General features: G+C 41.7%; 1 protein-coding gene across 5 annotated transcripts; it reads right to left on the bottom strand.

The window, feature by feature from the left end:
• Nucleotides 1-3,669: 3,669 nt before the first annotated feature.
• On the bottom strand, nt 3,670-21,316 carry LOC128407895 (F-box/LRR-repeat protein 21-like). Of its 5 annotated transcripts, none has more exons than XM_053376858.1 (7): nt 21,110-21,316; nt 20,172-20,257; nt 14,310-14,409; nt 8,652-9,111; nt 7,287-7,409; nt 6,640-6,811; nt 3,670-5,528 (listed from the first exon to the last, which is right to left on the bottom strand). In XM_053376858.1, the coding sequence occupies exons 4-7, from the start codon at nt 9,021-9,023 to the stop codon at nt 4,885-4,887; spliced, it is 1,311 nt and encodes a 436-aa protein (XP_053232833.1). In that variant the 5' UTR covers nt 9,024-9,111; nt 14,310-14,409; nt 20,172-20,257; nt 21,110-21,316; the 3' UTR covers nt 3,670-4,884. The 5 variants fall into 5 exon arrangements, with proteins under 5 accessions (XP_053232833.1, XP_053232836.1, XP_053232834.1 ...); XM_053376861.1 differs by having other exon boundaries at nt 14,310-14,404; XM_053376859.1 differs by lacking the exon at nt 21,110-21,316 and adding an exon at nt 20,549-20,680.
• Nucleotides 21,317-21,559: the final 243 nt, after the last annotated feature.

Raw genomic sequence — 21,559 nt, 5'->3', positions numbered from 1 at the left:
TGTTTATTGGTTCATTTTTGTTTTATTATGTATCTTGTGTTCTCATATTGTATTTTTGTTGTTGTGAATCAGCCTGCAATCTTCAGCTGAGTAATTATAATGAAAGTGAGGATGAGCTGTCAGATGGCTTTGATTGTAGGCCCCCAAACGACACCTGGTGGTGGCAGCTGGAACATACAAGTTGTTTGGTCTAACACAAAAGGTATTAGCGACTGATGTGAGTATATTAGCAATTTACCTCAACAACATATGCATCCTGCTTGTAGATTTTTATTTTCAATTATAACTATATTCTGAAGGCTTAGTTTACATACTGAAGGATGGAATGAACTGTTAATACACGCTTTATTATTATTTGTTGAATTTATATACCACCTTATAGCCCGAGGTCTCAGGGCGGTTCACCCAAGCATATTGCTCTTTAGAAAAGCCAGAGCACATAAGCTATTCTTTTAAATTGATGACACACAAACCACTGGAGCCACAACTGTGATCAAGCTATATCTGATTAGTAGTGTCAGATAGGTGTAGTGTTTTAGATAGGTATTTTTAAAAAGTAGTGTTTTAGACAGGTGTCTTAAAAAATGGGGCACTTGTGGCTCTCTAGATGTTGTTAGACTCCCATAAGCCCCAAGCAACTAGCCAATGGTCAAGGGTGATGGGAATTGTAGTCCAGGAATATCTATAGGGTTGCAGATTCCACACCTCTGCATTCAGATGTGGTTTTGGATCCAAATTAAGGCTCATCCAAATTTGGATTTCATATTCTAGTATTAGGAAGCCATATGGAACTACAACACAACTTGAACTGTTTCAGTGCATTAATACCTTCATTATTATATGTTCCATCTGCTTCTAAACATTTCAGTCATAAGCTTATATACTTTTGTAGTTTTCTTTCCTCAAACTCAAAATCCTACTGCAATGTTCTGACATTTGTGCTTGAACTAGCAAGTTTGTGCTTGAAATTCAGCAGGCAGAATGATGGCAGTGAGCTCTAGCTGCTGCCGAAATAGTGTTTTCCAGCCCTGGGGAATCAGTTCTAGCCAGATGTTCATTTCAGTATGGTCCACTTAAAACTACAGCACTCTTCATACAGAAAAGTTGGAAGAGTTAACAGCTCCCCAACCCTTCTTGTTGCCAAAATGTATCTGCAAAAGCAAAAACGGAGAGCTGCACCTACAACCTTAATACAGATGCAAAATGCTATCACCCATAAATAACTATATAGAAGTTGTTCCTTACAAGTTATCCCTAAATAGTCCATTCTGGAGCTTTGCAGCAGGCAGTAAAAAGGTTTTAATCACTTTCCTCTACTTAAAATGTGCAAGTTGTTTCTTTCTGGGAACAGAATGAAAACATTAGTGCTACATTAAAAGACTTTTCTACCCCAACCTGGCAGTTCGAAAGCACATCAAAGTGCAAGTAGATAAATAGGTACCACTCTGGCAGGAAGGTAAATGGCATTTCCATGCGCTGCTCTGGGTTCGGTGTTCCGTTGCACCAGAAGCAGCTTGGTCATGCTGCCCACATGACCCGGAAAAACTGTCTGCGGACAAACGTCAGCTCCCTTGACCAGTAAAGTGAGATGAGCGCCGCAACCCCATAGTCGTTTGTGACTGGACTTAACTGTCAGGGGGCTCTTTACCTTTCCCCAGCACAATTTTTACTTTTCATTGAACCTGCAATATGAAGCTGCCCTGGGTTTCAAAAGCAGATTCCTACATGGCAGCAACGGGGATAAGTATTTTTAGTGAAAAGTTAAACCTTCCTTGACATTTGAAAAGCTCTATCTCTTCTCCAAGTGTCAAAAATCAAATTTCATAATGTACATTTCCCCACACACTATATACGGTCAACATGCATATGAAGCAGATCTTTCAGTATGCTAGCCTTGCTTAACTGAAATGAATAAGCTCCATTCCATTTTATTTTCTTTACATGTACGTAGTTTTGAAAGTTTTATTTACAACATTATACATTAGTTGATATATCACTGCTCAATAGCAGTAAGCAGTGTAAAATTATTTGTAGAAATGGCTCTACTTGGTTTTGTTTTACATACCAAGGATTAAACTTTGATAGCTTTCCATAAGGTACAACAGATGGCTTTGGTTAAAAGTTTGGAGAACTGTACAATACGATTGTCGGCTTTGCTTTTAAGAAGCTTCGCGCAATAAAGGCAGTGAGATATGGTTATGAGATTCAAGAAGCTCATCAGGAGACAAGCTGTCTTCCACTTTACCTCAAAGTCCCTGGCCTCTGCTGCTCTTCCAACCACTCCTCACCAACTGCACCCTAGTTTTAAAGTTTTAAAAACGTCCTTCCCATTTGTAGTGATAAAGTGGATTAGTACTTTAACTGGAGCAATTTATATGAACTGAAGGAAACTGGTTCACTCATATTACAATTTTGCTTTCTCTAGTTTATGTGAACAGCACATAACTAAGGCTACAGTACTAAACACACATACTTCTGGGTAAACATTCATAGGATTACACTGAAATTGTGCATAAATGGTTACAAACAAAATCTGTACTAAAATTCTACCCTGCTTATGCATAACGCAGTGCTTACATGCACTGAACATCCATTTCACCTGTTGAGATTTGCATGGTTACAGTTTAACAATTTTGTTAAGGTAACATTCTACTTGACATCAGCAAAGCCTGGCTCCTACAGTTACCCAAGGCTCAGAGCTGGAAATGTTATGTGAAAATGAAACACTCAGAATTGATCTTACGTGGGAGGCTTAGGTAATTTCTATGCCACTCTACTAAAATCCCAGCTGTCAATTTAGGCAGAATCATGCAGCCAATCCTATGTGTGTTTACTTCGTAAATCTTGCTAAATTTAATGCGACTTTAAACTAAGTGTATACAATCCAATCCCTGCTCCAACTGATAAAATGTGCCTGCCAAATAAAGTATTGCACGAAATAAATAGAGCATGAACTGAGCTGAAGTTAAACACCTGCTTCCCAAGTAGAAAGGGTGTGTACTATCAAATATTGAAGAGAGCAGAGCTTCTGATTGTACCTCTAATCAGGCATCCCTTAAATATGACCATTTCTGCTTATTTCTGAGATATGTTGCAAACAATGTGATGTGCAATACACAGCAGTCTTGCTTACATCTCTGGGCTAGCAATCTCTGTATTTTATTCAGGATAAAAAAATTCGTCATCTGTACAACTTCAAACTACAGGAGAAAGTTTTCACATTCTCCCATGAAAACCAATAGAAAAATGGTGCATCTGGGAAAGTAGATCAAACCTTTCTCCTAGACATGCTTGTTTTCAACATGAAGTACTTTTCATGGCAGCAGCAAACCGAAATACCAAAAAAGTACAAGTGGGCAGACTGGCCAAACATTTTCCAATAGGATTTTTCAAATGGCTCTTCCTTTCCACTCCGTACTAAAGGTGTTTGTTTGTTTAGCAATGAGTTGCTTACACTTGCATAAGTTCAGATCCTGCAGCAGTACCAAGGCAACTGTTAAGATGCAAGAACCCTGAGCTTCAGTAGCGGGTTGGGAGGTTAGAAAGAACTGTTTTTTCTCTGTAAGGGGAGCACAACCTGAGAGGCTCCAACCAGAAAAGATGGGAATTTCTCTCTCACACACATGCACACAAATGCAACCAGGGGAAATATCTCTATAAACTTATGGGTTCGGGTAACCAGTATCTTTAATATCAGAACATTCAGAAACACAAGTTATTTTCCTGCAGAGGCATCACTTATAAGTAGCATCAATACTATACAGACATACATTATCTATCCTTTCTCAATGCTGGTATCTGTTTTATTTACATAATGGAATCCTGTGTACAGGTAGTAGTAAGAGTTCTCTCTGTGGGTTGTTCGGCAGAGAAGAAAAATCAAATGATTGCTTGTATCAGACTGGCAAGATGAGAAAAGCTGCTGGAGGAAAGTGAACTTGCAATTCTACCACGCTTCAAGCTGTGCTTACAGCACATGTATGGGCAGTGACTGCTGAAGAGGATAACTTAATTTACAAGTGGCGGAAGGCTGAGATGTTTCCGAACTGCCTTTGCTGTGATCACTATGGCTGCCATCTGCAGTGCCACCATCCACCCATAACTAGAAAAACCGTAAGCTCTCGGACATGTATTGACCAATGTTTTCTATACAGTTACATAAGCAATTTTTCAACTGGTTATAATAATTATAATAATAATTTATTATTTATACCCTGCCCATCTGGCTGGGTTTCCCCAGCTACTCTGGGCGGCTTCCAACAGAATATTAAAATACAATAGTCTGTTAAACATTAAATGCTTCCCTAAACAGGGCTGCATTCAGATGGTTAGGGGGGTTGGGGGGGAGAGAAACAGTGAAATAGTGCATTTACACAGTTGTCCTGTTGTAGCTTGAGCATTGTCACAATACTAATACAAATATAGGCCTCAGGCATCATACTATAAGCTGTTGTTGTTTACAAGTTGTATATAACCACTGGTTTTAATTAAAGGAACAGCAACAGGAGAAACAGCACTTTAACTCAAAATCCAGACACCCATTAGGCAGAAGTTTACCAAGAAGGCCAAAGTGTTTAGCCACACCAGAAATACTAGTACAAAAGTAACTTGTACTAAACCAAGTGCTTAACAATTAAATACAAATCTGTTAAAAATACTCCAATTAACTGGAGGATAAACTAAGCACTTTATGGATATACTTTCAATGTATACACTATTCAGTATACTCTATTCCATTTTATGATTGGCATAGTACTGCCGGTATGCAATTAACTGAGGAAAATAATTCAGTATGTTTATATTTAAGATTCCTTATTTGCATAGAAAGCAACACCCTGTACTACAGTTCTGACCAATTCGGTCTTTTGCCTCATTGATTTTTTTTTACCATGTTGGCATCATATCAGGAAACCACATTCTTCCAAGGTGTTTGGAAACTTCAGAATGAATTTGATCCAGATTGTAGTCATTGTCTGGAATAAGCACTTCCTCCATAATGGACAGCTGGGTAAGCCTGCCTCCGCACATCTTTACAAACTCAATGAAGCCTCGACATGTAACTTCACATTCACCAAGCCCCATGGCAGTTAGATTCTTACAGCGTTCAGCAATGCGAATGAGTTCATCATCCAAGGGCTGTAGGCCATTAGCACAGACAACCAATTCAATCAACCTTGGGCAGTTCAGTCCAATACGTCCGAGCATTGATTTGCTTACTGCACGGCCAAAATAAAGATGAGTTACAGGTGTTTCCTCCCTGAAGAATGCATCAAATTCCTCCTCATATAGGAAGAAGTACATCACAATGTTGACTTTGGGGGAGTGTTTAATGAGAGCATCCCAGCTTTGTTTTTTGATAGCGTGAAATTCAATCTGTCCAGGATTCTCACTCACAACATCTATACGGAGATGTTCAAGATTAACATGCTTCTCACTTGAAAGAGCCAGTAACAATTCATCACTTAGTAGATAGTAATTAAGAGCGAGCTCCCTAAGGCCATGACACTGGTCAGCAACACAAAGAATTCCTAGGAATGACAAAAAGAAGGAAAGAAAAGTTAAGTACAAAGAAAGACTCTAATTTAGTTTACCTCTACCATGCTGAAAAACATTCCCAATTCCAGGACATCACAATTATCAGAAACCAGCATCAAGTTCTTAGGCTGTTATCTAACAACTTTTATGTGAAGCTTCATAAGATTGTGCCATTATGTACGTAGCCTATATAAGGGCTAGGATTTTGCCTCCCATGTATATCTGTTTGAATGCATCACTTATTTATGTATTATTATGATGTATGTTTTAAATGAGGATTATTGGTAAGAAGGTCTGTATATTGTTCAGCGGATATTTTAGCAATCATTCTAGATTGAGGTCTAGGATACGAAATAATGCTTGTAAAAAACTGTTTTTAGAAGTTCCAATCACAATGGAAAGCAATGTAAATGCTCACTGAGAAAAATAATTGCATTTCAAAATGTAACTTTTTTGTACAGTCTGCTGTCTGTATGCATATTTTCTCTCAGTATGTTTCAAGAACAAAAACCTTCACAACAATTTTATTTACCCAAAAGGATTTGACACCTATGGAAGGCAGTACTTGTCAGTATATTAACAAAGCAAGCAACACAAGCATAAAGGACTCAAATCTTAACATAGTCAATTAGTGAAATTCATTCACCAAAATTTGAAGTCTATGGAGAATAAAGCTGTGATTTTCTTAATTGTTTTCAGTTTCCAAACATTATCCTGGGCCTACAACTGTATTTCATCTGAGTAGCAGAGACTATGGCAGCATCCACATAGCTTAATAAATCAAAGTTAATAGTTCATTGTCAACACACAGATGGCTCTTGCTTTGGGAATGTTTGTGTTTTGCTGCAACCCAACCATAAGGGCTAAATCATCTCTGGAGTGAAACAAGCCATAATCCTCTTTCAGATGTAATGCTAATAATGATATATACAGTTTATTTCTTCTGTAATAAAGACAAAAGTTGATAAAAGAATTTCATAAACTTGGTAAAGAGGGAACCTTGATAATTATGAAGGTGATTTTTAAATAAATAAAATGTTAATTGAAGGAATTAATCATGAACTGCTACTTTTATATTAATTTTTGTTTTCTCAGATTACTTACCAGCTGGTGAAACATGAGGGCAACTGCTCATTTTGAGCAATTTTAAAGTGTCACTATTGTTTGCAACAAGGACCTTCAAGGATGGATCATCTACTGGTGTGTCTTCAATCTTGATGGAAGATAATGACTTGGAATTGACAAATACTACTGTAAGAGCTGATACGAAGTGAGCCTATTCAGACAAAAAAAGAGAAGGAAAACATTGGCATGCAGTTATATGACTTTTAAAATTTTATCCCCAAATCTTGTTTTTTTTCAAAGGAAAAATGTATGGAAATAACAAACAAAATAAAAAATAACTGGCAGACAGGCCACTATGAAGTGGAAGCTCCTAACTCCATTTGCTGACTGGCTGAGTACTGGAAATTACAATAAATAAATTAATGGAAGTCAAAAATTTGACATTGAACAATCAAATGTTATTTTAAAAGAAACCTGAAGCTCATGCTCATTTTACATCCTGCATAAAAATCTGGTACTGAAGTCCCAATAATACCGTGCCACTGCAATTAGCAACTTTGCCCAACCTCACCCCCTAATTACCCTAGAAATTCATTACATGCAGAGTAAACCTAACTTTTAGAACAGGTCCCACCTCATTTTATTTACAGACATAATTTCAAGTTCAGAACTCTATGGAATATTACCTTGGAAACATTCATGAAACTTGGTTTTGCCGTTGAAATCAAGCCAAGTGTCTTGATAGAACAATTCACCAGCTGAGATAGGATGTCACAAGCTGCTTCTGCAGACTCTGTACTACTATCAACCTGAAAGGCAACACACAATACTTTAGTGAAAATCAACATTACATTGAATTATATTCATTGTGCAATGTAGAGAGCCAATGAGTACTAGCACCATGTGCTGCTTTGTACTTGTGCATTGAAGTTATTGCAAAGCACTTTTGATTCTTAGTGAGCACACCTGTCCAAAATTCTGTACTGCAACTTCATTAATGTTTCCCAGAGATTCTTGAGCAGCAACTATGTATTGCATGCATGACACAGAGTTTAGTGCTGATTTCATAAAACACAGCATCCCTGTGTTTGAAAAAGGAATGCAAGCAGTCTATGTCACTCCAAACCTGCTGGAAGGAAGTGTACCTTCCAGGCTGTCTGGAGTGATTCAGTTTAATCCAAAGGAAAGTTGACAGTGACCACCTGATGCCAGACTTCTTGGTGGGGAGGTGGGAGGGCGAATTGTTCGGTTGAAGTGAATGGTTTTTGGACCAGCGAGGGGCTTGAGATTTGTTTATCTGCTAATTACTGGGTGCAAGTATTGCTTTGCTTATTGCTTGAGTACTGCCAATGTTTTTGTTATTGTTTATGGGGCTGGTGTGATTTTGTATGTAATATGAAATGTTAATCTATTATATAATCTCTCCCTTTTCCCAACAGCATTATGTATGTGCATATATTTTTCTTTAATGTAAGTCACTTAACAAGTGACTAAATAAGAATAAGAATAATAACCTGAAACTATTACATTATTACCCTTTCTCCAAATTGGTTCAAGGTGATGTAGAAAATCTATTCCTTTATCTTCACAAGAACACTGTGAAATAGGTTAAGCCAAGAGATTGCGATTGGTCCAAAATCTGAATTTGAAACTCCTTGGTTTCAGGCTCTCTACTTTTCATTTCTACCAGAAATGCTCCAAGTAGGTGGTAAATACACTATATTTCACTTACTGAAATTGGTAAAGAAATAACGCTGAAGGTGCATTTGAAAAGTAAACCCTACCTAATTAACAACAACAAAAAGTATCCTAAATCCAGGAGATGCCCACATTATCTCTTAACACTGGTTTCCCTGGGAAGATAGGAATTGGAGACATAGAAAACTTGCAGTTGCCAGCACATTTCTATTTGATAGTTCTACACTTAAAAAAAACAGTAAACACTAGCCTAAACAAGTAAGTTTCTTTAAAATTGACAAATACATATTCTAAAATTCAATGTACATAAAATATTCTTAATTATTACTAGAACACAAAAGAGGCTTCTTTACCTTGAAGCTGACATACTGCAAATGATCAGCATGTCTTTTAATAATCTGTTGAATAAGATCTGGGTGAGTAGACTTCAAGTATGAAGTAGCAGGCTGATTAAGCTCAAATTCAAACTTTCTCCAGAGATCAGGAATATGGAACACTTCATTCCATCTCCGGCAAACTGAAGATGCACGGGCACGATCAACAAGAGGCAGGCACTGGAAGATGTGCAAGACTACGTGGTGTGGCAGACTTCCCCAGTCCATCAAGGTAAAAGGATGAGATGTATCAAACAGAGTGTTGTAAAAACCAGTCTTCTGCTTTTTTGTCCTCTGTAGTGTTTGAAGAACTGGATTTTCAGCTTTAGCTGTCTGCCTGATCCTCTTCATTCCGAGAGCAAAATGATTTCAGGTACAATACTGTTGAGATGTATAGAAGCTGCAAAGCTTTCTGAAAGTTTTCAAGTACTGTAGATCTCTATAAAAGTACATAGGGCCGTAACAAACAAAATAATTAGAATTCCAAAGTATATCTTGCAACTTTGCTTTTGTAAGCTATAATATTGTTTGATACTTTGTCCCAGTTTTCAAAACAATGCATAAGGACTTAAACTTAAAGGGGGGGGGTGAGGTACATGCATGTTTCACTCCTCTTATTTGGAATGAAGGCACTTACTAGTCTCTGTATCAGAAACAGTGATAAGGTAGTGTTCCCAATCACAGGGAGGTTTGCAAGCATGTTCAGCTGCACAGCTAGTCAAAAAATATTGGCAGGTATAAGCACAGTTTGACATAATTAGTTGGGAATCATGTTCTAATGACAAGTGATATATGAAACATATGGCTACAGTATTTTTCTTGTGGCAAGGAGTTCCATAGCTCAGCTCTCCTAAAATAAGTACTGACATTTGCTCTAGAGTATCACAACTTACCCACTTCCAAATTTTAAGCAGAAAGAGGAAATAAGTTTTCTTTGGTATTTCCCCCTTTTATAACATGCCTTTTAAAGGTGTTTTTATTCATCTCCTGTAATTTCTTCTCCCATTCTCCTTTCGCACTCAGCTCATATCTTATCTCCAACAGCCATTCCTCCATTCTGTTGTTTCTACATTCACTTCTACCCGATTCCCTTCCTTTCTATTCCTAGTTAATTATTGCTATTATATTTATTAACTTGCATCCCTGGCAACTTTTACTCAGCATGCAAAAATGGTGGCTGTGCTGACACTGATTCAACCAAAAGCTTATGGTATGCCAAGAGAGTAGTTCAAGTACTGGGCATGCTGTGGCCTCCCTGAAAGTGGCCCAGGGCCCATCAGTAGGTCCCAGCCCACTGTTTAAGATTAACCAAATGAAAGTTTTAAATCAATTAAAAAGGTGTTTTTAATTTTGTGAATTATATTTTTTTGGTAGAAGTTCAAATCCTTTCATTAATGATAAAAATATTAAGAGATTTAATCTTAAAGGTTAAATCTTCCACAAAGAGGGGTGTGTCCAACTGTGTCACCAGCAGAACGTTTCACCAGCAGAGCGAAACAGTTTTGGTAAATTCTCCCTTCTTCCTCCCTGCCCCATCTGTTCTGGAGAATCTTATAACTCAATACTGTATTTAGGACTTGGGGAATTGCTAGAAATTGTTTCCCCCCTTCACCTTGCTGAGTGACACCATTGGATACAACCCAAAATATTTTAGCAATGTAAGATGAGGACAAGAAAGATAATCTTGTACCGTATAGGTTACAGACATTTGCAGCCAAGACAGACATATAACATAGGAACAATGGGTTGTATCTAATGCTAGTTCTGCTCAGAGTAGACCCATTAAAATTAATGAATCTTAGTTAGTGAGGCCTAGTAACTTAAATGAGTCTACTCTGAGTAGGACGAGCACTCACTCTATGTAACCCAATGTTGCTGGGGCTTTTGGGGGGGGGGGGAGTTAAGCTTAGAGGTCTTAAGTATGAGCCAAGATGGAGTTCATCAACCTTTTTGCTCTAGAACAAGTGGTTCTCTAATCCTGGCGAAGGCCTGGACGACTTAAGTAATCCATTTTTTAAAAAATAAAGAGCAGACAAATGCTGAAAGACAGTGTTTTTCCAGAGGAAAGATAAATAGTATATTGAAGCTGAAGGTTCACATTGCTCTAAGAAACACTTATATTCAGAGAAGATGAATAACAGGCAAGCGGGGGGGGGGGTCCCCAAAGAATGCTGCTGGAGTCCCTGGCTGCTAGCATCAGTCATTTATTGGGATAATTAAATGCGTCCTCCAATCACCAAAATATTACTAGCAAACAAGGACAATTTACAGCACACAAGTCCACTCTGAGGTAATTCTGACTGAACAGGCCTTACTCGCAGGTAAGCAAAGTTAGGACTACAGTCTTAGTAATAATATTCAGATACTATTACAGTATCATCTCTAAAACATCAGTTGTGAAAGTCATAGTATAGTTTTCTGATACGTAGTTGACAAAGCAACCAAAATATATAGCTATAAAATGACACAAACTATAAAGCTGTGACTGCTGTACGGTGGTACCTCGGGTTAAGCACTTCATTCATTCCGGAGGTCTGTTCTTAACCTGAAGCACCACTTTAGCTAATGGGGCCTCCTGCTGCCGCCGCTGCATGATTTCTGTTCTCATCCTGAAGCAAAGTTCTTAACCTGAGGTACTATTTCTGGGTTAGCGGAGTCTGTAACCTGAAGCATATGTAACCTGAAGCGTATGTAACTCGAGGTACCACTGTATTCATTTTATAATCTACCTCACAAACAAATGAGAGCATGTGACAATGGTAGTGTTAGCATACCATGCTAAATCACAGCTAATGGTTTACAGTGGTACCTCGGGTTAACATATGCTTCAGGTTACATACATGCAGCCAGTTCGACCAGAATGCAGAGCAATACCGTAGGAACGACTAACTCTGCACATCTAGAAATTATAAAGCTGTAGTTAGTACTTTTCTCTGAACAAATTAATAGTTAAAGACAAAACATTGCATATGAACCAAAGTGTCTCCAAATAGATTCAAGCTTGCCCCCCCCCCCCGTTAAGTCAACTACAGCTTAATGGCTAGTTGTACAAGTCACCTAGCCTTGAATTAGAGGTGCACTTGCACACATACCTCTAGAGAATGTGGAAATTCCTGTCTAACACAAGTACCTTTATGGTGTCAGAACAGCCATCCCATTGATGAGTCATCCTGTCTGTGTGAAAAGATTCCTTAACTGGAGAGCAGGGTGGGGTCCTAGAAGAATGGCTGACCTATGACGTCATCCACCAAAGAAAAAACGACCTGCCAAGTCTAGGAAACCCATATGAGGGACGCAGTCAAGTTTTGGAACTATGACTTGTGCAAGTAAATCACTTCCTACTAGTGGTTTGAAATTCAAAATATCTGGAACTGATTAATTTCATGAAAGAAAAACACCAATGGAGCAAGACTTCTAACACAGAAGAATGTACCATGCAGTTTATAAAAGCTTGGCAAACCTGACTATATCCAAACATATGCCTTTATACTTCAACTAAGAAAATTACAACTGTTTAAGTACTGAAAATATGATAAACAATTCAAGGTTCACCCAGGCTCAGTTATGGTGTGTCCAGTGTTATATTGGAACGAAACCAGATACAGAGGACAGGGCAGCAAATGGCAGCAGGTCAGGGATGTCCCCTCAATACTTATTAGCAAGGCGAGCCTGCCTAGCAAGCTGACCAGGCAATTTCCATTCTGTAAGTTAAGCACAATTTGTATTAACATGCTTGCAACAAGTAGGAAAATTAAAAGCCCTGAAAGAGCTTTGGACTAATGGAATGGAATGCCAACCCAGCAACAAATCATAGAATAGTTTTGAAGCTGGGATTCAGTAGTGCTGACTTCTTCCCATGATTGCTTCTTAAATTTGTTCATTTGTAAGAAAGCTGCAATGGCTCTAATAGATTCTAATGAATCTCTGTGCAGTTAGGCAAAGTTCAGAAAAGGGAAAGATACTCCAAAAAGTATTGTGCAAAACAGGGAACTAAGGCTGCAATCCTATGGACACTTATGGAAAGAAAGCAGTTCTCACAAGGGAAGGAAATAAAATGTAGGATCTCCTAAGAAGTAGTATTGAGCCAATACTTTCTAATTCTTTCATACCTGTATATAACCTAGAGTTAAGGCTGATCATCAAAGTGCATGGGATCAAATTATTCAGGAATGCAAAAACTCAAGAATAAGGCTGATAAGGAGCATCTTCTCTAAAGAGAGATGCAACTACATTTGGGGTCTTCAGAAAACAGGTGACCAGGGAAGGGGTTATGACAAGATTTAAAAATTAAGCATGTTGTGGATGAAGGGCACAGAGAAAGGGTTCTTTCCCCCCTCTCTCAGAACAATCTAACCGTTTCCAAGGAAGCTGTTTAGATTTAGGACTGAAAAAATAAAATACTTCACATAGAGCGTAATTAAAGGAAATGGGTGCCACGAGCTATGGTGATGATCACTACTTTAGAGGGCTTTAAAAGTGATTAGCTTATGGTGACTAATGTGTCAATGACTACTTGTTAGGATGATTATTTATCCCTGCCACAAAACACTAGTTGTTCAGGAGCAAATACAAGAGAGGGCTATTTCTACATGCACTGCTTGTGGACTTTCTAGCTGGTCACGCTGGAAAACAGTATGCTGAGCTTTCGTCTCATCCAACAGCTCTCTCCTTATGTTATCGCTGGAACATAAACTCCCATGAATACAGTGGGTTTTACTTCTGAGTAACATGGATGGGAATCTGCTCTAAGACCTAAGACTCCTCCCTGCAAGAGAGAAGAGGATGTCAGGAACTCAGCTGTGACCAATAAAGGATGGGCCAGATTCTTTCAGCTTGGCTCACAGAAAAGCGGCCCAGAAGATAACTAAAGTACAAGGAGTGGAAGATGTAAGGCAGAGATCGTAACTGTCTCTCACTGGCAGACTGCTAAGTGCAAATCATCTTTTTCTCAAAAGTTCTAAAACTCCCATTCAGGTTAGGCATTCTGGTTAGGCACTCTTCGAATGAATATACAGTGGTACCTCGAGTTACAAACGTCTCAGGTTCCAAATGCCTCAGGCTACAAACTCCGCTAACCTGAAAGAGTTACCTCGAGTTGAGAACTTTGCTCCAGGATGAGAACAGAAATCGTATGCCACCAAGAGGCCCCATTAGCGAAAGAACGCCTCTAGTTAAGAAGAGTTTCAGGTTAAGAACAGACCTCTGGAACAAATTAAGTTCGTAACTAGAGGTATCACTGTATTTTAACTATTAAGGTGGTATTTTGGTTGTAGATATATTATTAGATGCAGACATCTGGAACTGGATTTTAAAAGTTAGTAACAGTTGGAAAAAAGTTACATTAATATCTCATTGAAGATTAAAATACTCTTCACTATTACTTCTTTGAAATGAAGTGGTTGTCTTGATATTTCTTTTGCATTTTATTTCAAAAACATACAGAAGACATATTTCTGGTTTATTTAGCAACAGAACATGATGGATATCATAGCATAGATAGCCTGTTTATTGCTGCACAAAGCACAGAAAGCACATCAATGAACAAATATTTATGGATAACATTCAGCTATTACTAATATGGCAATGTTAAACCCAAAGCAAACTATACAATACATTTTTGTACCAACATTCTCTTACCTAAAGAATGTGTCCAAATTATAGTTAACGCTGGATGAATGAACTGGGTTATCTGCGTCCATGAGTCAATCACCCACATCTGTCTGCTTGCACTTCTAGGCTAGGTAAAATATCAAAGAAATTTTAATTTAGTTTGCCAAAACAGAATTTCAGAGTGAGTTTATAATCTTCCTATATGATGTGGGAATTTAACAACTACAACTGCACCGAGTTCAGATTTTCACCTATTCTGACACAGAGAGAGGAAGATACAGTGGAACCTTGGGTTACGTACTGTCCTCCTTACGAATGCTTCGGGCAACGAGCTCCACTAACCCGAAAGTAGATGCCCTTAGTTGCAAAGTTTGCCCCGGGATGCAAGCAGAAGTCGCATGCCGTCGGCGTGGCAGCAGCAGGAGACCCCATTAGCGAAAGCGCGTCTCATGTTAAGAATGGTTTCGGCTTAAGAACAGACCTCCAGAACGAATTAAGTTCGTAACTGGAGGTACCACTGTACCAAACAAATCAATTTTCTTCTTCCTTGGAAACCAAGTTCCAGTTTTAGGAGTGGAAAATGTTTAACATTCAATCTGCAATCCTCAATCCAACGAACACTTTATAACTTCATCACTGCACCTGATAAATTATGTATAAGATCCTGGAGTGTGCGCACCTTTTTATTTTTAAAATTATGAACATTCATTCTCATAAGGTGCCATTATAGATTCAACTGATCCCTTTAAACTACAAATACTTCCCGAGTGCAAAAAGCAATCTGGAGTTTTGCCACCACAGTTCCGCCCCCACCCTTTCCCCTAGGACTGATGCTGCTGTTGCATACACAACAGCTTGAATCCAACTCCTGATGGCAGGGGGAGAGCAGAAGATGGCTTTTCCATCTTCTTTCCCTAGCAGTCCCCTGAAATGCCTTTACTGAATAGGGTGAGCTATGGCACAGGAGACTGAAGGTAACTGCAAGAAGGTGCAGGCACCTTCCAAGAGTAATAATAATAATAATAATAATAATAATAATTTATTATTTATACCCCGCCCATCTGGCTGGGCCTCCCCAGCCACTCTGGGCGGCTTCCATAAAAACCAAAAATACAGTAAAATATCACACGTTAAAAACTTCCCTGAACAGGGCTGCCTTAAGATGTCTTCTGAATGTCAGGTAGTTGTTTATCTCTTTGACATCTGCTGGAAGGGCATTCCACAGGGCGGGCGCCACTACCGAGAAGGCCCTCTGCCTGGTTCCCTGTAGCTTTGCTTCTCGCAATGAGGGAACCGCCAGAAGGCCCTCGGCGCTAGACCTCAGCGTCCGGGCAGAATGATGGGGGTGGAGACGCTCCTTCAGGTATACTGGACCGAGGCCGTTTAGGGCTTTAAAGGTCAGCACCAACACTTTGAATTGTGCTCGGAAACGTACTGGGAGCCAATGTAGGTCTTTCAAGACCGGTGTTATATGGTCTCGGCGGCTGCCCCCAGTCACCAGTCTAGCTGCTGCATTCTGGATTAGTTGTAGTTTCCGAGTCACCTTCAAAGGTAGCCCCACGTAGAGCGTATTGCAGTAATCCAAGCGGGAGATAACCAGAGCATGCACCACTCTGGCGAGACAGTCCGCAGGCAGATAGGGTCTCAGCCTACGTACCAGATGGAGCTGGTAAACAGCTGCCCTGGACACAGATTTGACCTGTGCCTCCATGGACAGCTGTGAGTCCAAAATGACTCCCAGGCTGCGCACCTGGTCCTTCAGGGGCACAGTTACCCCATTCAGGACCAGGGAATCCTCCACACCTGCCCGCCTCCTGTCCCCCAAAAACAGTACTTCTGTCTTGTCAGGATTCAACCTCAATCTGTTAGCCGCCATCCATCCTCCAACCGCCTCCAGACACTCACACAGGACCTTCACCGCCCTCACTGGTTCTGATTTAAAAGAGAGGTAGAGCTGGGTATCATCCGCATACTGATGAACACCCAGCCCAAACCTCCTGATGATCTCTCCCAGCGGCTGCATGTAAATGTTGAAAAGCATGGGGGAGAGGACAGAACCCTGAGGCACCCCACAAGTGAGAGCCCAGGGGTCTGAACACTCATCCCCCACCACCACTTTCTGAACACGGCCCAGGAGGAAGGAGCGGAACCACTGTATGACAGTGCCCCCAGCTCCCAGCCCCTCAAGACGGTCCAGAAGGATGTTATGGTTGATGGTATCAAACGCCGCTGAGAGATCCAGCAGAACTAGGAAACAGCTCTCACCTTTGTCTCTAGCCCGCCGGAGATCATCAACCAGTGCGACCAAGGCAGTTTCAGTCCCATGATGAGGCCTGAATCCCGACTGGAAGGGATCCAAATGGTCCGCTTCTTCCAGGCGTGCCTGGAGTTGTTCGGCAACCGCTCGCTCAATCACCTTGCCCAAGAATGGAAGATTTGAGACTGGGCGATAGTTGGCCATCGTGGCCGCATCTAAAGATGGTTTTTTAAGAAGCGGTTTAATAACCGCCTCTTTCAGCGGGTCTGGGAAGGCTCCCTCACGGAGGGAAGCATTCACCACCCCACGAAGCCCATCGCCCAGTCCTTCCCGGCTAGCTTTTATAAGCCAGGATGGGCAAGGATCCAGGAGACAGGTGGTTGGTTTCACTCGTCCAAGCAGCCTGTCCACATCCTCGGCGGTAACAGATTGGAATTGATCCCACTCAACTTGACTAGACAGAACTCTAGCACTCTCCCGCCCCGGCCCTGCTCCCACGGTGGAGTCTACTTCTTCCCGAATCTGAGCGATTTTATCTGCAAAAAACTTTGCAAAATCATTGCAGGAGAACATGTGGCCCATACTGGGCCCCGATGTTGCAGGTGGTTCCGCTAAATTGTGAACCACCTGAAAAAGTCTCCTGCTGCTGTTTTCTGCAGATGCAATAGAGGCGGTGAAGAAATTCTTCTTCGCCGTCGCTATCGCCACTTGGTAGGCTCGACGTTGAGCTCTAACCTGTGTCCGGTCAGATTCGGAATGAGTTATCCGCCACCGGCGCTCTAGCCGTCTCAACGATTGTTTCATTGCCCTCAGATCCGTGGAAAACCACGGGGCTGTCCGGGCTCCATGCAGTCAGAGAGGGCGCTTCGGAGCCAAACAGTCAATAGCCCTGGTTAACTCCACATTCCAGCGGGCCACCAGGGAATCAGCTGAAAGGCCATCAACATGGGATAAAGCATCCCCTACCACTCTCTGGAAACCATTTGGATCCATTAAGTGGCGGGGGCGGACCATCCGAATTGGTCCCACCTCCCTGCAGAGGGGATGGGTCGCAGAGAAGTCCAGTTGCACCAGGAAGTGATCTGACCATGGCACTTCTTTCGTTTCGCTTTTACTTAGTGTCAGATCACCAACATCCATAGAGGTAAACACCAGGTCCAAGGCATGTCCGCGGCTATGGGTTGGGCCAGACTTATTCAGGGACAGCCCCATGGAGGCCATGCTTTCCACGAAGTCCCGAGCGGCCCCTTGTAAGGTCGTGTCGGCATGGATGTTAAAATCCCCTAGGACGACCAAGCTAGGTGTCTCCAGGAGAACATCCGCCACGACCTGAAGCAGCTCGGGCAGGGAATCCTTGGTGCAGCGGGGAGGTCGGTACACCAAAAGGAATCCTGTACTGCCCCTATTGCCCAACTTCCAGAACATGCACTCGGAAAACTGGGTCTTCCCAATAGGACGCCTGGTGCAAACTAATGACTTCCTAAAAATCACTGCAACCCCCCCTCCCCGCCCACATGACCTGGGTTGCTGTGCGTAAGAGAAACCTGGTGGACAAGCAGCGGCAAGGACAGGCCCATCTGCTTCATCCAACCAAGTCTCTGTTACACATGCCAGGTCAAGTCCTCCATCCATGATCAAGTCATGGATGGCAGTGGTCTTATGAATCATTGACCTGGCATTGCACAGCAGCACCTTCAGGTCATGTGGGTATCCCTTGCTGATTCTAGTATCCATCCGGTCAGGACCAGACCCAGAGGCAGGAATAGTCCTCAGACAACGACTAAACCTGCCCCCTCTGTAATGACGTGGTCTAGTCTTAGCGTAACTCCTCCTCCTACCCGTGATCACTGAGATCGGTTGCTGAGTAGACAACATTCTCACTGAATGTGCCTTCGGTGACTTCCCTCAGCAATCTCAGTCCCCTGAGCCTTGTGGCGAGGCTTTTCAGAAGGAGGAAAGTCACTCATTGCACACCTCTTTCCATCAGTACATAAAATCCAAGCCACAATCTTTCCCCTCCCCCCAAAATTTCCTATTAAAAAGAAAACCCTGAAGAGCAGACTCAACTGCTGTTTAAATTCTTTTGTATTAAAATACACTTTTCACCATATGCTCCCTAATTGCGTTTTTAGTTCTGCTTTAATTCTGCCACTGTTTTATGTAACGGGTTATTCTGTTTTATATAATACTTTGATTTAGTTTTCTTTTTATATAAAAAACACACAGAATTTTAAACAAAATATTTATCATGCAAAGACCCCAAAACCGATTAATGAATACTGAGCATTTATAGAGCAGTTTGGGTGACTCTGCAGAGGATCGTTTAAAAAAATGGTATTTTAAGAAGGACACACACACTGCATATGCTTCTTTATAAGGCATAATTTCATAAAAATCAAGGGTGCCTTCAGATGATCATGCAGAAAGCCATACACCAGATCAGGACAAAATCCCAACAGTGCCATATCTAACAAAAACCCAAGAATTCTAGATCTGACAAAGTACATCTTTTTTTGATGAGGGGGGTTTAAGTACAATTTAGAAATTAAGAGAATATTCCTTTTCTCAGAGGTTCAGCCAATGATCTCAAACTGGCTAAAGTACAAATGCTGGAATAGAAATTGGTAAGTGTAGTGTGGCATGTGCAAACACAGTGGACGACTTGACCCAATTCATGGTATTTTCAGAGAATTCATGAACACAAACTTTGCCATTTGCAAGTCAAACTGATATGCTGGAAACTGCTTGTTTCACTAACTTTCAATTCTGTCATGACACAGTACAGTTTTGAAAGAGGACAAGATAAAATGTCCAATCCAAAACACAGACAGTTGAAATAATTGAGTATAGGCTCAGGTGAAAGAAGTTGTCCCATAATAACTCACATTACCATATATATTATGTATTGTCAATAGTTTAGTTTTCCATTATACAGGTTTAAAGTCATCTTGTATTCCGACAACTATTTAACATGAAGACAGCATACTTGCTGTGACCCAGTTGTATTAACTTAGACACTGAGAACCAAGTTACAGGTTTTAATGTCTCAAATGTAAACTGAGGGTTGTTTTGGAAATAAAAATATAATGTATTCTGGACTGAAGTAACAGGAAACAACATGTAATGGCTGTTAAGAATGATGTGCAAACATAATCATGTTATATTGCTTTATAACTCATTTAAAAACAGCTGCCATTTCTAGTTGTATATTGTCCTGTGATCTTCAGATGGTAGCAAAGAAAATAAAAAAATAGTTGACACATTTCCACACAATTGTTTACCATGTGACTATGTACCTTTTGCACTAGATTCAGATATATGTTAATAACTGGAACTCATAGTTCTGCAGTAAAATCCATGTGAAGATGTAAACAGTCCTACTATCCTTATCTGCTGCATAGAAAATTGGTGTAGAAAAACTGACCATCTTCAAGAACTAAGCAAAGAATCAAACAGGATATTTAAAATCTCTACCATCTGAAAGAAAATTGACATTGGGTTTAACATCACCACTCTTAAGCTGTCTTTCAATGACAAGCTCACTGGACACATACCAGAAAATGCATTTTTAGCAAACAAATTTCATGATATATTAGCTCCTGCAGTTATTTGTGAAATAAAAAGCTACCTACTGTCGTTTGTTCAGTCTAGTGTTAAGCACTCCAACTTGCAATGAAGGTCCCTAGATTTTTCATTCAACACTGTTGTTTTTCAAAACCTGCTGGGCAAAAATCAGAATTGAGTCAAGTTAACAGTTCACTTTCCCCTACGAAGAAAAGAGCCCGTGTACTAAGCCACAAGAGCACAATGTTAAGTATCAAGTAACAACTCATTAGGTGCCCAATACTAGCTGTGTGGGTTAATTGTTTTTCTTTTCTCCCTTTAAAAAAATCTTCCTGGCAAAAAAAGAGAAAAGCTTCCAGCAGCGAAAGCGCATCAACTGCACCGTTTTGTCCCACTGGCTGCGAGCACAGTGACAGGCAAACGAAAGGCAGATAAGTCTATTTACCTGTCAGCAGCTGCAGGGCTGTTTATAAACAGTCGCTCAAGGCGTACACGGACGCGCACTCTTTTACGTCAGAAGCAGATTTTCAGCTCAAGGTGCATTAGGGGGCTAAGGGCTAATTACTGTACTGGCATCGCTTTATGATTTAGGAAGGCTACGGCTTTGCTGCTTCCTCGTGCCCCCCCCCCAACCACCACCAAAAGGCGCTTCTTTCTCCCTCTCTCTCTCGAGAGCTGCCACCGACTTCCAAACAGGCTTCGTGACTTCTGCCAGGGGAAGGAAGGCGCGAGGGATCCCAACGGACGCCCCCAGCCGCGCACTTGTGGCGGACGCCCCACTGCCGCCCTCCGGGCCAATGGGGACTCGCGGCGGAGGCGGCTGCTCCTCTCCCGCATCCTGGCTCAGCCGCGCCTCCAACGCTCCCGACGCCTTCCAGGCCCTGAAAGTGCGCGCGGCCGTTTCTCCGCCGCGGCCCCCCGCCCTCCCCCCAAACGGGCCTTGTTGTTGCGTCTGTGGCGCAGGAGCTAATGCACCCAAGGCGCCCCCTCCCCGCTCTCCCCTCACCTCAGAATCCCGAAGGCTCGTGCCAGGACGCGAGTGGCGGGCGGGCGGGCAGGCGGAGGAGGGAGGCAAGGAAAAACAAGTCGGCGGCGCCACCTCGACCCCACAACAAGCCCAGTCACTTCCGCGGCGGCGGACTGGAGGAGGAGCTGCCTCAACGCCTGACCCGCACCCACCCTCGCCTCCTTTCCTTCCCCTCTGGCGCATGCGCGAGCGTACCCAGCTCCGTTGACCTAGATTCCGGCGCGTGCGCATCTCGATCTCCCCGTCTCTCACTTCCGCACTCTGCCGCTTCGCCGCGTTCTTTTTACGACAGGCGAGCCTTTCCCTCCCTTGGAGCCGAAAAGCGGGTCGGGTTCGGTAGGGTAGGGTTAGGTCTGGTGCGGGGTTGTAGTAGCGCGCGCATACGGGGGTGGGCGGGGCTGCGTGCCTCCCGCCACCATTTTGTGCTTG

This window comes from Podarcis raffonei, chromosome 2 (assembly GCF_027172205.1).
Source record: "Podarcis raffonei isolate rPodRaf1 chromosome 2, rPodRaf1.pri, whole genome shotgun sequence".
Classification (NCBI taxonomy): Eukaryota; Metazoa; Chordata; class Lepidosauria; order Squamata; family Lacertidae; genus Podarcis; species Podarcis raffonei.
Note: the sequence above shows the minus strand (reverse complement) of the source record. Positions and strands in the feature narration are given on the sequence as shown.

Coding starts and splice junctions, on each gene's coding strand:
- LOC128407895 (XM_053376858.1), bottom strand. CDS start 9,023: ATGAAGAGGATCAGGCAGACAGCTAAAGCTGAAAATCCAGTTCTTCAA. Junction 6,812..7,286: donor GTTTCATGAATGTTTCCAAG/GTAATATTCCAT, acceptor TTGTCTGAATAG/GCTCACTTCGTATCAGCTCT. Junction 5,529..6,639: donor CCCTCATGTTTCACCAGCTG/GTAAGTAATCTG, acceptor TGTCATTCCTAG/GAATTCTTTGTGTTGCTGAC.